This window comes from Mustela erminea, chromosome 9 (genome assembly GCF_009829155.1).
Source record: "Mustela erminea isolate mMusErm1 chromosome 9, mMusErm1.Pri, whole genome shotgun sequence".
Taxonomy (NCBI): Eukaryota; Metazoa; Chordata; class Mammalia; order Carnivora; family Mustelidae; genus Mustela; species Mustela erminea.
In genome coordinates, this window is record NC_045622.1 from 41,826,687 (window position 1) to 41,841,485 (window position 14,799).

Here is a 14,799-nt window from a genome sequence, read left to right on the forward strand (position 1 = left end):
TAAGATAATACTGGAACCTATGTTACAGACTTGGTGTGAACTAAATGAACTAGAACTTGTGAATAGTGTAGAATAGTGCCTCAAATATAGTAAAAACTAAATGTATATTATCTTTTAAAATTGTTATATTGAGTCTATTTTCTGATTTTTTTTTTAAGTGGTAGAGAGAATTGGAATTAGCTTTCAACTTTCTTTTCCCAACATTGGCACATTTTGATGACAGACTACTTGGCACCCGAATGTCATGAGCTTCTCTTCCCATGAGCTTTGAGGCTTATTTCCTTGTTTTATAAGCCAATCTTGCATTTTCTTCTTCAGTTTATACTCCTCATTTGTGATGGTCTCAAGTAGACAGGAGTTGTGCTTCTGATCCTTGAATATTCATTCTTGTCTTGTAGGCCTGCTGCCCTTCAGGGCTCGGCTCTTATATCATCCTTGTTTTATGCAGCTTTCTAAGAATGCCTCCCATGACTGGGCATGAGTCATAATGTACTACCATGGCTTGCATGTTTATATTTCCCAATAGACTATGCTTTTTCAGACCAAGAATCCTGTCTCACTATTGTTTCCTCAATGCGTACAGTCAGGTCTGATGGTCTAGAAACATGCTAAAATCTTAACACATGTTCATAGCATTACATGCTTATTACATTTTGCTTTTTAAGACTTAAAAAAATTCTTCAGTTAAAATGGTTTCTCTGTCCTTCCTTTTGTAGCTGTGGCAAATGCAGTGTGCTAAGGTTTTTTTTCAATCATTTGTTTATTTGATAGAAATTGATTAGACATTTATTCATTGTAGGCTAGACAAAATAATGTGAAAAAAACAAATATAATACCAAGCATGAGCCCTAATTAGGTAGTTCACAGATTAGTGAGAGGGACAAAGCACAAATGAGTAATGACATAAATCAAGAACAATGCAAACGACGTGTCCTAAATGAAGAGTAAAGAGAGAATGTGGCATAAATTCATAGATGGAAGAGTGGTGTCCTGGCCATTATTTTAATAAACAGCTGACAGAATAAAATCCTTGATGTGCAGCATTTGCCAATTTCGTGGTATAAATACTTCCACCATGGCTAATTTCAAACTATAGCTTGAGGTTCCTAAAGAAAAGTTGGGGAAGGATGTCCATATTAGATCTTGCTAGCCAATGTGGGCTGACTCCAGCACACTCTGGATGGGAGAGATGGTTATAGACAGGTATGGTCTGGGTCGACTTCATGGAGGAGGTAAAAATTGAAACTAGTCTTAAAGTTGCCATAAAAATTAGATGACTAGGGGTGCCTGGGTGGCTCAGTGGGTTAAAGCCTCTACCTTCAGCTCAGGTCATGATCCCAGGGTTCTGGGATCGAGCCCCGCATCGGGCTCTCCGCTCAGCAGGTAACCTGTTTCCTCCTCCCTCTCTGCCTGCCTCTCTGCCTACTTGTGATCTCTCTCTGTCAAATAAATAAATAAAATCTTTAAAAAAATTAGATGACTGAAGGACAAGCATGTTCCGGGTTTGGAGAATGGTATAAGCAATGCATCGAGGCAAGAAAGAATGTGGAATATTTAGGCAAATATACTCAGCACACAGAGGGTACCTAATAAATACATGCGTGAAGAGCAGAATAGTGGTGAACTGACCATCTGACTGAGAAGAGTCTTGAGAGGAAAGTTCACGTGCTACGGTATTATGTGGCAATCCACGGTCTCTAGCCTTCTTAATTGTGCTTTTTCTCCATACCCAGAATCTTCCTCAGCTTGGCTCTGGGCTGAGTGAGAAACTACTTGGTCATTTGTTTATTATTTTTCAGTTATTTTAATAACCATACAGATACCTAATTGTAAGATAGAATTAGCAGAGAATTCTAAGAAAGTAGAACATTTTAATTTTCTAGAGTGACAGAGAGGCTTAAAATCCATACATCTGCATACTGGTTTTATCTCTGCCAAACAAACATGCTTCTACACACTGAATTCAATTGTACTATTTTCTACAAAGACAGATAAAGGCAAGCTAGCTAAAGATCAACTTTTTTTTTTCCTTATCTGTTATATAAATATGGAATTCTGTGGTTTAGCAGGGGTCAGCAAACTTTTTCTATAAAAGGCCAGAAACTAAATATTTTCCACTTTGTGCCCCATGGCCTCAGTTGCAACTACCCAGCTTGGCCCTTATAGCATAAAAGCAGCCGCAGACAAGTTATAAATGAATGACTGTGGTTTCAATCAATCCTGACTTACAAATAAGTCAGAAGACAGACTGGGCCTATAAGCCACAGTGTGCTGATTTCTTGCTTAGAGCATCAAGGTGTCTAGGAATTCTAAAATTCTTTAAGGTTTATGGGACACTAAAGATCAAAAAATGCCAAGAATTCACAAGGACAATAGGATGTAAAAATGATTTCATAAAAAGAGTTCAATCTATCTTTTCTGATAAAATGTTTTTTCCAAGCCTCCTGATCCCTCATTTCCACATGGATATAGGTAATTATGATATCATATTAATATCATAATTTTGGTGTTTATACACTTTCTTAAAAACTGATTTCTGGGGGCGCCTGGGTGGCTCAGTAGGTTAAAGCCTTTGCTTTCGGATTGGGTCATGATCTCAGGGTCCTGTGATCGAGCCCTGCATCGGGCTCTCTGCTCGGCGGGGAGCCTGCTTCCTCCTGTCTCTCTGCCTGCCTCTCTGCCTACTTGTGATATCTGTCAAATAAATAAATAAAATCTTTAAAAAGAAAAAAAAACTGATTTCTGAATGAAACGTGACTTGGACTGTTACTTAATTCCTATAATATTGGAGTTGTCCTGCAGACAACAACAATGTGCCTAGTAATAGTCCATGCTCATGGTTGGTTACTTTTTTATCTGATGTTGTGTCCATCTTCCTGGGGAAATGAGTGAGTAAGAAATGGTGACAATATGAGTAAAACATCTAAATTTTCAGTTTCAGTTTCTTTATCTTTAAAACAAGAAAAACAGGGGTGCCTGGGTGGTTCAGTAAGTTAAGCCTCTGCCTTCGGCTCAGGTCATGATCCCAGAGTCCTGGGATTGAGCCCCACATCGGGCTGTCTGCTCAGCAGGGAGCCTGCTTCCTCCTCTCTCTCTCTCTCTCTCTGCCTGCCTCTCTGCCTACTTGTGATCTTTGTCTGTCAAATAAATAAATAAAACCATTAAAAAAAATAAAACAGGAAAAACAGAATTTGTTCTATTTACCACAGAGAAGGAAAGTATTATCTTAATGGCAGGTATAAATCTGTGCCCTTTATACAGTGGAGAAAACTCCCTAAGAGGAGACAAAAAAGAAAGAAAAAAGAGCCCTACATTCATCTGTCATGATTCAATGCTTTACTTCCTCCTGTCTTCTTGAAGAACTCCAGAAACAGACAGCTGACCTTCCTCCAGGTACTTTCTCTTCTGCTATCATCACCTATGATTAAGTTTAAATTCTTTAAAGGTAAGGCACTGCACATGTAACAAAGAGGAAGAGGGTTAATAAGGGTAAAAAAGGCTCCAGGAGAATTAAGGCACATTAAACAAGATGGCTGGGCCATATTGCATCGTGTCCGGAGAGCTAATCATATAACGCTCAAGCTGATGGTTGAGATCAAAGACATACCTGCTTCTATTGAGGGTCTGAGATTGGAAAAGAAGAAATAACATTGGCAGAGAGAAAGAAAATGTTTTGAAGAGAGATATAGCAGATCTATGTCCTGCTGAGGTGGCCTTAGACACCTTGTGCCAACTCTGTGCGCCCACCTCTCTGAAACTACAAGCTTGACCCCTGGCCACAGGACCCTGCCACCTTCAAAAGACTGCCCTTAGGCTTGGGAGCCACATAGTCAGTCTGGAATGGACTAGTGTCTGGAAGCTTTACAGCTCCTACCTCAGGGCAACCTGTAGCCAATGACTATTTGATACGGTAATACAAAAACTCAGTTCCCTTGTTTTCAGGCAAGACAAACTGAAGTGTAATTTCATACTCTACCAAAATCTGGCTGAGTCTGGGACTTCAACTGAAACTGTACTCTTATTTGGCTTTTTCCCCCTTCTTACTGTGTTTTACCCATTCTCTTACTGGTTTCTCTTTAATTAAATACTTGCATCCAAATCCTTAGTTTCAGGGCTGTTTCTGGGAGAATCTGATCGGAGACAATAGACTACCATAATTTCTTAGCTTTCATGTAATAAAGTCCCACTACATTTAACACCCACAAGCACATAATTTGTGAAAAAGTGTCAACCAACCTGTCAACAAAGGTATGGTGAAGAAGAAAAATAGGATCGTTGGCAGATCCCTGTACCTGAGACATCGTTCCGTTCATATAGATGTGCAGGGCATTGTGCATACTGCTTTGAGAGGCATCTGCTATCCCAGTGAGTGGACTAGCAAATCCTGTGGGCAAAAAGAAAATTGGAAAGAAAAAAGTCAGTTTGCATTAATAATTGAAAACCTCAATGCTTATCTCATTTGGTTTGTGACTATACTTGAGATTCTATTGATATTGCTTACATTTTGGATGCCCACTGCTTATTTAATAAATCCTGGTGGAATGGAAAGCTATTAATCTAGGTACAGTGGGCTGATTAACCGGATGGAGTAAGTGGAGCCAATCATGTTCCCTCCTGTTGCTTCCGCCCATTATATCTCCTTTAGATACTGCAAAGTGATAGGACCTTTTTATACTAATCAGTATGGTCAGTCTCCCTTCAGTCTTTAATGGCACTTAGAGCAGATCTTTCCAGCCTGTTATGTATCTCCTTGCTTCCCAGCTCTGGTGGTTACTTTTAATTTTGGTTTCTGGTTCCAGAGGAAACAGAAAATTTGTGACCGTCCGCATCACAGCCCAGCGGACATCAGGTCAGATTGTGTTTGATTTCGCAAATTATTCACTTCAAAATTAATCAGAGCTCCATTAAATGGTTCCTTTCATTGTATCAGGAATATTAATCGTGGGAGAATAATGATAATGTGAGCTATTACTTTCTGAATATTAATCATGTAAATGCTTTTTGTGGCGTATGTCCTCCAATCTTTTCAGCAACTCTGTCAATTATTTCCATTTTAACTCTGATCAACTAAACTTCAAGACCTGAGCTCTGGTTATTTTGTGTTCTCTTTCACACAGTCCCTGGGAAGAGGAAGAAGAAAGTAGCATTTCAGAGTCCATGCAGGCAAAACATAAGTAGAACTCAGATTCAGAACCAGACAAAGAAGTCCCATTTACCAAAGTTAAATTCTAAGCAGCAACCTCGTTGGGGGAAGCCCTTGGCCTAGGGCACATTATTAAATCTCAGAATTTAGAAATATCAAACAGAAACTGGAAGATGATGATTATAAAGGTAGGATACACACAGTGAAGGCACTTTGGGGCAGGGGAGGTCTAGCTAATTTTATGCAACTAGGATTATCTTGTTGTCAACCTGTTCATTTTTAAAGGGGCAGATCTTGACTTCTACATTTGATGCACTGTGCTCGACCACCATTGTGGCTCACAGTATTTCTGTCCCTCAGTCTGTGATTTTTTTCCTCTCCTTTTGAAACTTCTGTGCTCATTCTCAGAGACCATGCTAAGCCTTGCTCCTACTGGGAGCTTAGCTTAAGAACATGCACTTCCCTCCCCTCTTGTCTATGAAACTTTTATGGTTATATACATAAGGCTTTTACTGTACACAGAGATTTTTCTAAGAGCTTGACATGATTTTTCATATGCCCTTCAGAGTGATCCTACAAATTAGGTACCCTTATTACCTCCATCACATCAGTTTGAAAAAAGGGGCTTAGAGAAGTCAGGTAGCATATGTAAGATTTAAAAATAAATAAGAAAAATTAAGATTTAAAAATTAAATTACACAAGAAACTTGCAAGATTTAAAAATAAGAGAAATTAGGTTGGGACACAAGCTTGTTTTCTTCTAGAGCTCAGGCTCTTGAATATGCAATGGTTTACTGCCTTTCCTATGTAGCAATGAATCCCATATCATGGAAGACAAACTTCTGTATAGCAATGGTCTTTAAGCTTTTACCCTTGATAACACCAAAGGAAAGTTTTAAGACCACATTTTATATATGTTCTCACATACTGTTAAGTAGATCCAGTTTATTTTAATCAAAATTGTAAAGACTTTCAGAAGATATAACTTCAGATATATTGCAAATAGTTCAAATGCAAAACTAAAAATTTAACACCACGTTTTAAAAATGTATCCACTTCATTCACTATACCCATATCAAGAATACCTAAACAAACCCTATTATCATGTGTAATTTTATGAGGTTTCCTTTTTGGACTTATCTCACATTCTCTTTTTCCACAGAAACATTCCTAAATATTATACAAGATATGCATGATTTAAAAAAAAAAAAAAAAAAAAAACTTCTTTGGGGCACTTGGATGGCTCAGTGTGTTAAAGCCTCTGCCTTTGGCTCAGGTCATAGTCTCAGGGTCCTGGGATTGAGCCTCTCAATCAGGCTCTCTGCTCAGCGGGGAGCCTGTTTCCTCCTCTCTCTCTGTCTGCCTTTCTGCCTACTTGTGATTTCTCTCTCTGTCAAATAAACAAATAAACAAATAAATAAATCTTAAAAAAAAACAAAACTTTTTTGAGATGAAAATAGGTATAGAAATTAAAATTATTTTTTAAAACTCTCATGGAAACATTAATCTAATCTGGGTTAATTTATCATTAAATATTTTAGCCATAAACAGCTTATCAAAATCATATAAATATATTAAAACATTTTACAAAATATTAAATATAAAAGTAAAATTTTATTGAAAGTTTAATATATTGGTGAAAGATCATTAATTAAAAATTATTCACTATTAATCCATTGCTACAGAGGATAAAGTTTAGCATAAATCTTATTCTAAATATTAAAAACTAAATCTGGGTCCTGAGAAAATTTTCCTCTCAAAAGTAACTGCACAGGAATAAAAGATTTTTTATAGTAATCTCACAAATTATTTGAACTCTCTTTTAGTTACATGCTAAAAATGACTCACTGATCTGGCATCAAAATAATGTGATTCATTAGCTGATAATCAAGCATCTTTAATTAAAGCAATCTTATAAATTATGAATTTATTTACAAACCACATGACTTTCAAGATATTCAACACCTAGCGCATTAAAGTCATGCTGTTTAGCGACGCTGGCACCAATGTTTTGAATGCTTTACTTGTTTGGCAACCTGTGAGTTTTTACCTCTTCTGAGAATGTGTTCTGTTGAGAATGGATTTAGGATATATGAGAGGAAGGCTTTAATCCTGAAAAGTAGAAGACAAGTAACAGGTAAGGAGCAGAGGAAAAGGAGAACCTTCAGGAACTTTCCCATTCAAGATCCATTTTAGAAAACTATACTTGGGGGGCGCCTGGGTGGCTCAGTCCATTAAGCGGCTGCCTTCAGCTCAGGTCATGATTCCAGGTTCTTGGGATCAAGTCTCACATCGGGCTCCCTGCTTGGTGGGGAGTCCGGTTCTTCCCCTCCCTCTCCCCCTGCTTGTGTGTGCTCTCTCTCTTTGTGTCATATAAATAAATAAAATACTAAAAAAAAAAAAAAAAAAAAAGAAACGAAAAGAAAAATATACTTGGGAGGAAGACCTGGAAATAAATTTCTTTAACACGTTCTGTACCATGTATCCTATAGAAAGTCTTGGTGAACCTGCAGTGGTGTCTATCCCAGTTTGAAGGTACTGCCATAGAGAAAAGATTTTTAGAGCTCTGAGGACCTGACTTTAAATTCTGTTACTAGCTTTTGTCAAGATAGCTATCTTTTTTTGAGCCTCAGTTTCTTCACTGGTAAGAGAGGGAATAATTAATGCCCATCTGGATTCTGATGAGGAATGATTTTGATAGCCAGTGTGATACGAGTACAGAATCTGGCACAAATGGAGGCTTCCTCAGTAGTACCTACTATTTCTCTCAGCTCATTGCATTTGATCAATGGATGCTTATCATGAAAGCCACTAACCAAGAATACGAGGCACTCTCACTGCATAAAAGTCTCTTTTGCCACAACTACCCACCATCAGGACCCATCCTAGCACTGAACACCTCCCCCTTTCCTAAACTCCATGGCTCTACAGACCCTACCTGCCGCATGCCCTCATCCAAAGTTATGGTGATTTTAGGAAGTGGGATTACATTCCTAACAGAGTTCTCGGTAAGGCTTAGTATTTCTTTGCTCACTTCTTTGGCTAATTTGCCAGATATTGCACCTGGGAAAGCCTCCGAAGTTATTAAGAAAGGACATCTGAATAAGAAGCACATATAGTTTGTCAGACTATTGTGATATGCTCAGAAATAGTTCAAAGATACAGGTTGAACAAACACCCAACCTCTTTGTATAGGAACAAGATTATTAAATAGATAATCTTATTATATTAACTCTTCTAAATGAACTGTGCATATCTTGTTTCTTCAAATAGACTGGAAATGTCTTAGGAGGAGGGACCAAATATTTCGCTTTGATTTTCCACAAAGACAGAGGCTCTCACATCTTTGTATTTAAAAGAAAACCAAATATAAAATATGTTTAAATCCTTCACTTATACCAGTCTATAAAGACTGGGAATAGGAAAGATACATTTCTCTCCATAAAATCTTTTTTTTTTAAATTCAGTTTCTCTCCATAAAATCTTAAGGGACCCTCAAAGAGCTCTACTCTGCTGCTTGTTAAGAGACAAAATAGAGAAAATGTCATGGACTTGAATATTGTGAAAATTTGAATAAATGATTCTCTATTTTACTTCACACAATTCATTTTTTGGCCAGTAAATCACCTTGGAAAAATAAGAAAGGATTACACTAATATCAGTAGGTTCTCTTGCTGAGAATTTAATTCTCTTTTGGAAGAGCAAGTCAAAGAGGAAATTCCAGGCTGAAATAAAAACAGTTTACACATCAAGTTTTTGAAATATCTCTTATGTATGTGATCTCATTTTAATTCCTGGGGCTACTTGTGACATAAATAGCATCATTGTCCCAATTTACAGATGAGACAACTTAGATAACTTTTTTTTTTTTAAGATTTTATTTATTTATTTGACAGACAGATCACAAGCAGGCAGAAAGGAGGCTAAGAGAGAAAGGGGGAAGCAGACTCCCTGCTGAGAAGGGACCTGGGACCATGACCTGAGCTGAAAGTGGAGGCTTAACCCACTGAGCCACCCAGGGACCCCAACATAACTTCTTATATAGAAGTTATACATCTATTACTTAGCACATCTAAATTCAAGCTAGTCATGGACGGAATCAGGGAATCGAAGATAGCTCTGATTAGTTTCAAATCTGTGATTTTTGGTACATTGCAGTTGGGTTGTATCTGTGCTGAATCTTGCTGAGTCACCTTGGAAGCCCCTTTTTCCTGTGAACTAGCAAATGAATTTATGAGCTTGCTGTTTACTTGTATTAACAGCAAGATCCTGAATGGGTGACTGCTTAGCTCTTGTCCAAGGATTCCCCAGGATGAGAAGTCCTGTAAGCCAGCATGGTTCTTGTTAGCAGTTGCAGATGCCAAACTGGCTCCCAGTTCTTCATGAAGGGCAGTGACAGTTGCCCAAAGTACTCTGGGTTAGGCCTTCAAGTCTGCGTGCTGTGTTCCTATGGGAAGTCAATAACCACAGTTTCTGGCTGATCCTGACAACACAAAACTTCAGCTCATCAATCCGTGTCTTTTCTCTTTCATTTCCTCCCCAATAGTACTCTGGAGAGTTTTTCTGTTTGTTTGTTTGTTTTTTAATATTGAAGCCTCTCTCCAACCCTTGGAGATTGAGATTTAATTGGTAGAGAGTGGGGCTCAGGCACTTGGAGTTTTAAAAATACCCAAGTGATTTTAATGTGAAACCAGGGTTGAAATTCACTGATTTAGGTTAAATTGCTTTCCATCCTCCAAACTTGAGCTCACAGTTTAAAAACTTTACCTCTGAATGTATTATTCCCTTCATTTGAAATTTTCTCCTCCTATATTCTGGAAGCCCCAAAATGCTTCTGCCCTTAAAATCACACACCACACACTTCTGCCTTAAAATATTTTCATGTTGTAGTGCCTGGTGGCCCAGTCAATTAAGCCTCTGACTGTTTTAATTTTTTTTCAGTGTTCCAAAATTCATTGTTTATGCACCACACCCAGTGCTCCATGTAATACCGTGCCCTCCTTAATACCCACCACCAGGCTCAATTAATACACCCCACCAAAACCCTCCAAAACCCTCACTTTGTTTCTCAGAGACAACAGTCTCTCATGGTTTAGACTCTTGACTTCAGCTCAGGTCATGATCTCAGGGTTGTGAGACTGAGCCCTGCTCAGAGTGGAACCTGCTTGAGAATCTCTCTTACCTTCCTCTGCTTCCTCCCACTTATGCACTCTCTCTCTCTCTTAAAAAAAAATAAATTTTAAAAATGAGATAAAATATTTTCAGCTGATAACTGCTCCAAAGTGTACCATTGAAAATAATGTTTAAAAAAATTAGCAACTACTACGTGGCAGGCACTGAATGGGCATTTTCACCATCTTGTTTAATTCTGTATGCTCCTTTCTAGGAAGTTGGGTTATAGATGTTGCACTTCATCATGCCTAGTAGACTTTGAAATGTGAAAAAGTACATAGTTAAATCTTCAGAACAGAGTATATTTATTTGATTTAATTTTATTTTCAGTGCATCTCAAACCTCTTTTAATACTAGAGTTTCAGTGATATAAATGGAGAGAAGAAAGCAAAAAGATAGACAAAGGTACGTTAGCGTTTTTGAAGATTGAAGCAAAGTGACTATCTGGCCCCTGGCTACATTCCCCCTAATTAGTCTCCTAATGTGCAACTTAATTCAGGAACTATGAAGTGCATAGCCTCACAAGGTTATACCCAATGATTTTGAGGGGTTGTATTTCATGGCTGAGTACTTTAACAAAGGCTTATACTTTAAACTACTTGCAGCAGAAATACAATATTGCCCATCCAAAAAAAAAAAAAAGATCTTGGCTGTAAGCAGGTCCCTAGGTATAATGGAAGCATTAACTTTCAATCCAATTTCAAGATTTCTCAAATAAAGTACTAGTTCTACAGCCATAAATGTAATTAATTAGCATTTATGTTTATTAGAAAATACTTTTAATTTGACTCAGGAAATTCCTTCAACAACAGGGAATGGAGCAATGAAGCAAATGGAGCAGGGGATGATGTCTTCTTACCATATAATTATTAGATGGATAGTTAAGGTCACAAATGCTCAACAAATTCCAGGGTTCTCAAAAATATGGTCCCAGAGCCAGCAGCATTAACCTATAAATTTGTCAGAAATGCAAATACTCTTGCCCTCCAGAGAACTACTGCAATGAAATCAGTGGGATTTACCATTTGCATCAACAAGTCTTCAGGCAATTCTAATGCACACTAAAGTTTGAGAATCACTGCTTTAATTATTTTCATTGTTTATATAAAGACTATGGGTAAGTAGTCATAGTCATCTCCCTAAACTCAATAAAAGAGAGAAACAGAATTATTTCATGTGTCATCACTTTAAATTGTTTGTTGTTTTCAATATCAGACTAATTTCACCTGTTAGTAACTCGGTGTGTGGGTGTTGTATATGTGCATGCACGTATGTGATCATTTTCTTTACATACATGTTATAAATACACAACACATATATAATTTACATCATCTCATTATTTTTTCAGCATTTCTTAGATCTTATCTCGAGTTTATAGACGCATCAATAAAATGCTTTTACACATCAAAGATAATTGTCCGTTTCTTCATTTAAAATTTGTCTGAAACTTATTTTTAAGGAAAATTTTATAATTGGTTTCTATATTCTAAGATTAGATTTGTGTGTTTGGCAAGACAGGAATATTGAACCACACAGCAGAGTCATTTAGTTCACCAAGTTGTACAGACTGAAACAAGCAAAGATTTTTATAGACAAAGTGTTATTCAAGCTGTATTACTTTCCTGTTCTTCACTTATGACTGAATTGATACTAATTGGCACACTTGGTATATTTCACTGGGTATGCTAAAAATTGATGGCATACTAATGCTAGTGCCAACTCTTTTCAAAGCAAAGGTATGGTAACCAACCATCCTGGTCCTTGTTTGCCCCACAATGTTCTGGTTTTAGCACTGAAAATCCTGTGTCATAGATAGGACAGGTTTCACAAGCATGCAACTGAGTGTTCCCCACCCAGAACTGCCCGTACTTGGCTTAATGTTCTGCTGTTGCTATCTAGAAATTCTTAATATTTTTTGAACAAGGTGTTCCATATTTTCATTTTGCATTGGGCCTTGTGAATTAGATAGCTAATCCTTGTCCTGGGAAACCCCATAATCCTAGTCAAACAGAGATGGTTAGTCACCCTGCAAAGGTTCTATATAACATTCTTTCATTGGCGTGACTCAATAGAACAATTCTGTGAAATACAAGTTAAATGATTTAAATGTTTCCTACTATCTTATGTATGTCTTGATTTTTAATTAGGCAAGATCGTTTTCATATGCAAGTCACAGATTATCTATATATCTATGACTTTCTATAATGAATATTTTAACATGTTTGCATTATATTTTATAGTTCGCAAAAACATTTTCAGGCACATTTTCTCATGGGACATTCCCAGTAGTATGTTAGCAAAAGATTAATAACCAGATCTTAAAGATTTTATTTATTTAAATGACAGCAATCACAAGTAGGCAGAGAGGCAGGCAGAGAGAGAGGAGGAAGCAGGCTCCCTGCTGATCAGAGAGCCTGATGCGGAGCTTGATTCCAGGACCCTTGGGATCATGATCTGAGCTGAAGACAGAGGCTTTAACCCACTGAGCCCAATAACCAGATCTTAGAAGGGAAATATGGGGCAGGGGCAGAATATGTTGTTTTGTAACATCTGTCAATTTTCATGGTGTAAATATCCCCATGATTGTTAATTTCAAGGTATCAACTTGATGTCTTTGAGTAAAGAGTAGAGAAAAGATACTTCAGCTATCACAGCAGACATGATTCAACTCCAACATGTGACTGGATGTTCCTCACGTAGGGGAGGTAGAATAGGTACCACCATGCTTCCAGTGCAAATGAAAAGTTTGTGGCATCTAGGTGACATTGAAGATCACATGTTTTTTGAGTAGTGAATGCCAAAAGTATCTCTTCAATGTTCTCATTCTCAATCCTGTGTTCTTTCCCTTATCCCATTCTTTCTTTCTCATCACTCATATCTATAAATTTGTGTGTAGGAATTATTGTCATGAATGTATGAGAGCATCAAATAAAGTCAGTTGTAGGGAAGCAAAATTAATAAAGATTCGACTTGTGTTAAATTAAAGGTAAGTTTTTTTTAGTTGAACTATAGGTGACATACAATGTTACATCAGTTTCAGGTGGTCAACATAGCAATTCCTCAAGTCTATGTCATGCTATGCTCACCACAAGCGTGGCTAACATCTGTCACAGTACAACGCTATTACAGTACTTCTGACCATATTCTCTGTGTTGTACCAAGGTAATTATTGTTAATATACCTTTGATTAAAATCACTTGAAAATATGATTGAATCTTTCACAAGTATGTTTGCATTTTCAACCACCAATTTCAACTAGAGGCTTGTGCTTGCATATCACAAAGCTTCCTCTCCACAATTTAACTATAATAGAAACATGATTCATATATTTTACTCACCTTTGTTTTTACTTAGTTACCTCTTGGCAACAAAGATTTTTGATGTTACAGCACTTCTGATTTCTGTGTGGTAGGCACGAGGCTGTTTTCCTAATGTTCTTATGGAACCTAATCTTATAGTAACTCTGTAAAGAAGATACCATCCAGCCCACTTTCATGTGGGAAAACTAAGATGGAAAAAAGTATGGTGGTTTATCCAAAGTCAGTCAACTGGTAAATGGCAGAGTCAGGATTTGGGCTAATTATCTATTAGATTTCAATGCTCTGCTCTTAGTCATGCTGTAACTCTTAGTTGATATGGAGCTATCAGTTGTACTAAAATATAAAATCACTGACATCATAACACATTTTCCTAGTTCCAGCAGTATCCTTGTTTCCTTTAATTCTTTTCAGTGAAAAAGCTGAGACATCTCATCCAGCCCAGTTTTTCATAATATTCTCTTTCAAGATTGAGAATGCCCTATCATGGTGGCTCCCACTCTCCCTTTTTCTTTAGATGAGTACTTTATAAGCCTCCGATCACAGGACTTCAGATGGTATACAGTTAGCTGAATCAATCAGATTCCTGTCGTAAAACACAAAAGACTGGCCTTCTCTGGGAGTACCACCAATACAGAAGGCCAGATGTTTACCTCCTTAAGCCCCATGTTTGTTTCTGTCAAACTGAATTCCCTTACTGAATTTCAGAAGTTTGTAGAAGGGTTTAATTCCATCTCAAAGTCTGACTTTAAAAGTCATTTTTAGTAGAAAGTATTATCATGTTGTTACACTTTGGATGTCAACTCAGTTTAAGGTTAATACTCCCTGGAATAATTTTTGTCCACTGGAGATCTAAAACACTAGTCTACTCCATTGCTTAGAATTTGGTTTGTACATGGAGCTAGAAAATAAGCATGCAAGTCAGTAACTTTATTATTTAGCAAAAATTTCCCATTACAGAGACTCTTCTAAGTAAGTAATTTATAAATATTAACCCATGTAATAGCCACACAAAGTAGGTATTGTGATTTTCCTCACTTTGGAAATAGAGGATTTCAAGTAAAGACAGATTAAACTTACCAAGAATCATCTGGCTATTAGTGACAGTATCAGAATTTAAACCCAGGCAACCTGATTCTTAACCTCTACTCTCTATTTCCTGTAAAG

The 14,799-nt window shown here is 37.2% G+C and overlaps 1 protein-coding gene across 1 annotated transcript in view; it reads right to left on the minus strand.

The window, feature by feature from the left end:
• TYR (tyrosinase) overlaps positions 1-14,799 on the minus strand; it is a 106,391-nt gene that overhangs the window by 62,630 nt on the left and 28,962 nt on the right. The window contains exon 3 of the mRNA XM_032360326.1: positions 4,237-4,384. Within this exon, the coding sequence (XP_032216217.1) occupies positions 4,237-4,384 (148 nt within the window). The remainder of the gene's footprint in view (positions 1-4,236; positions 4,385-14,799) is intronic.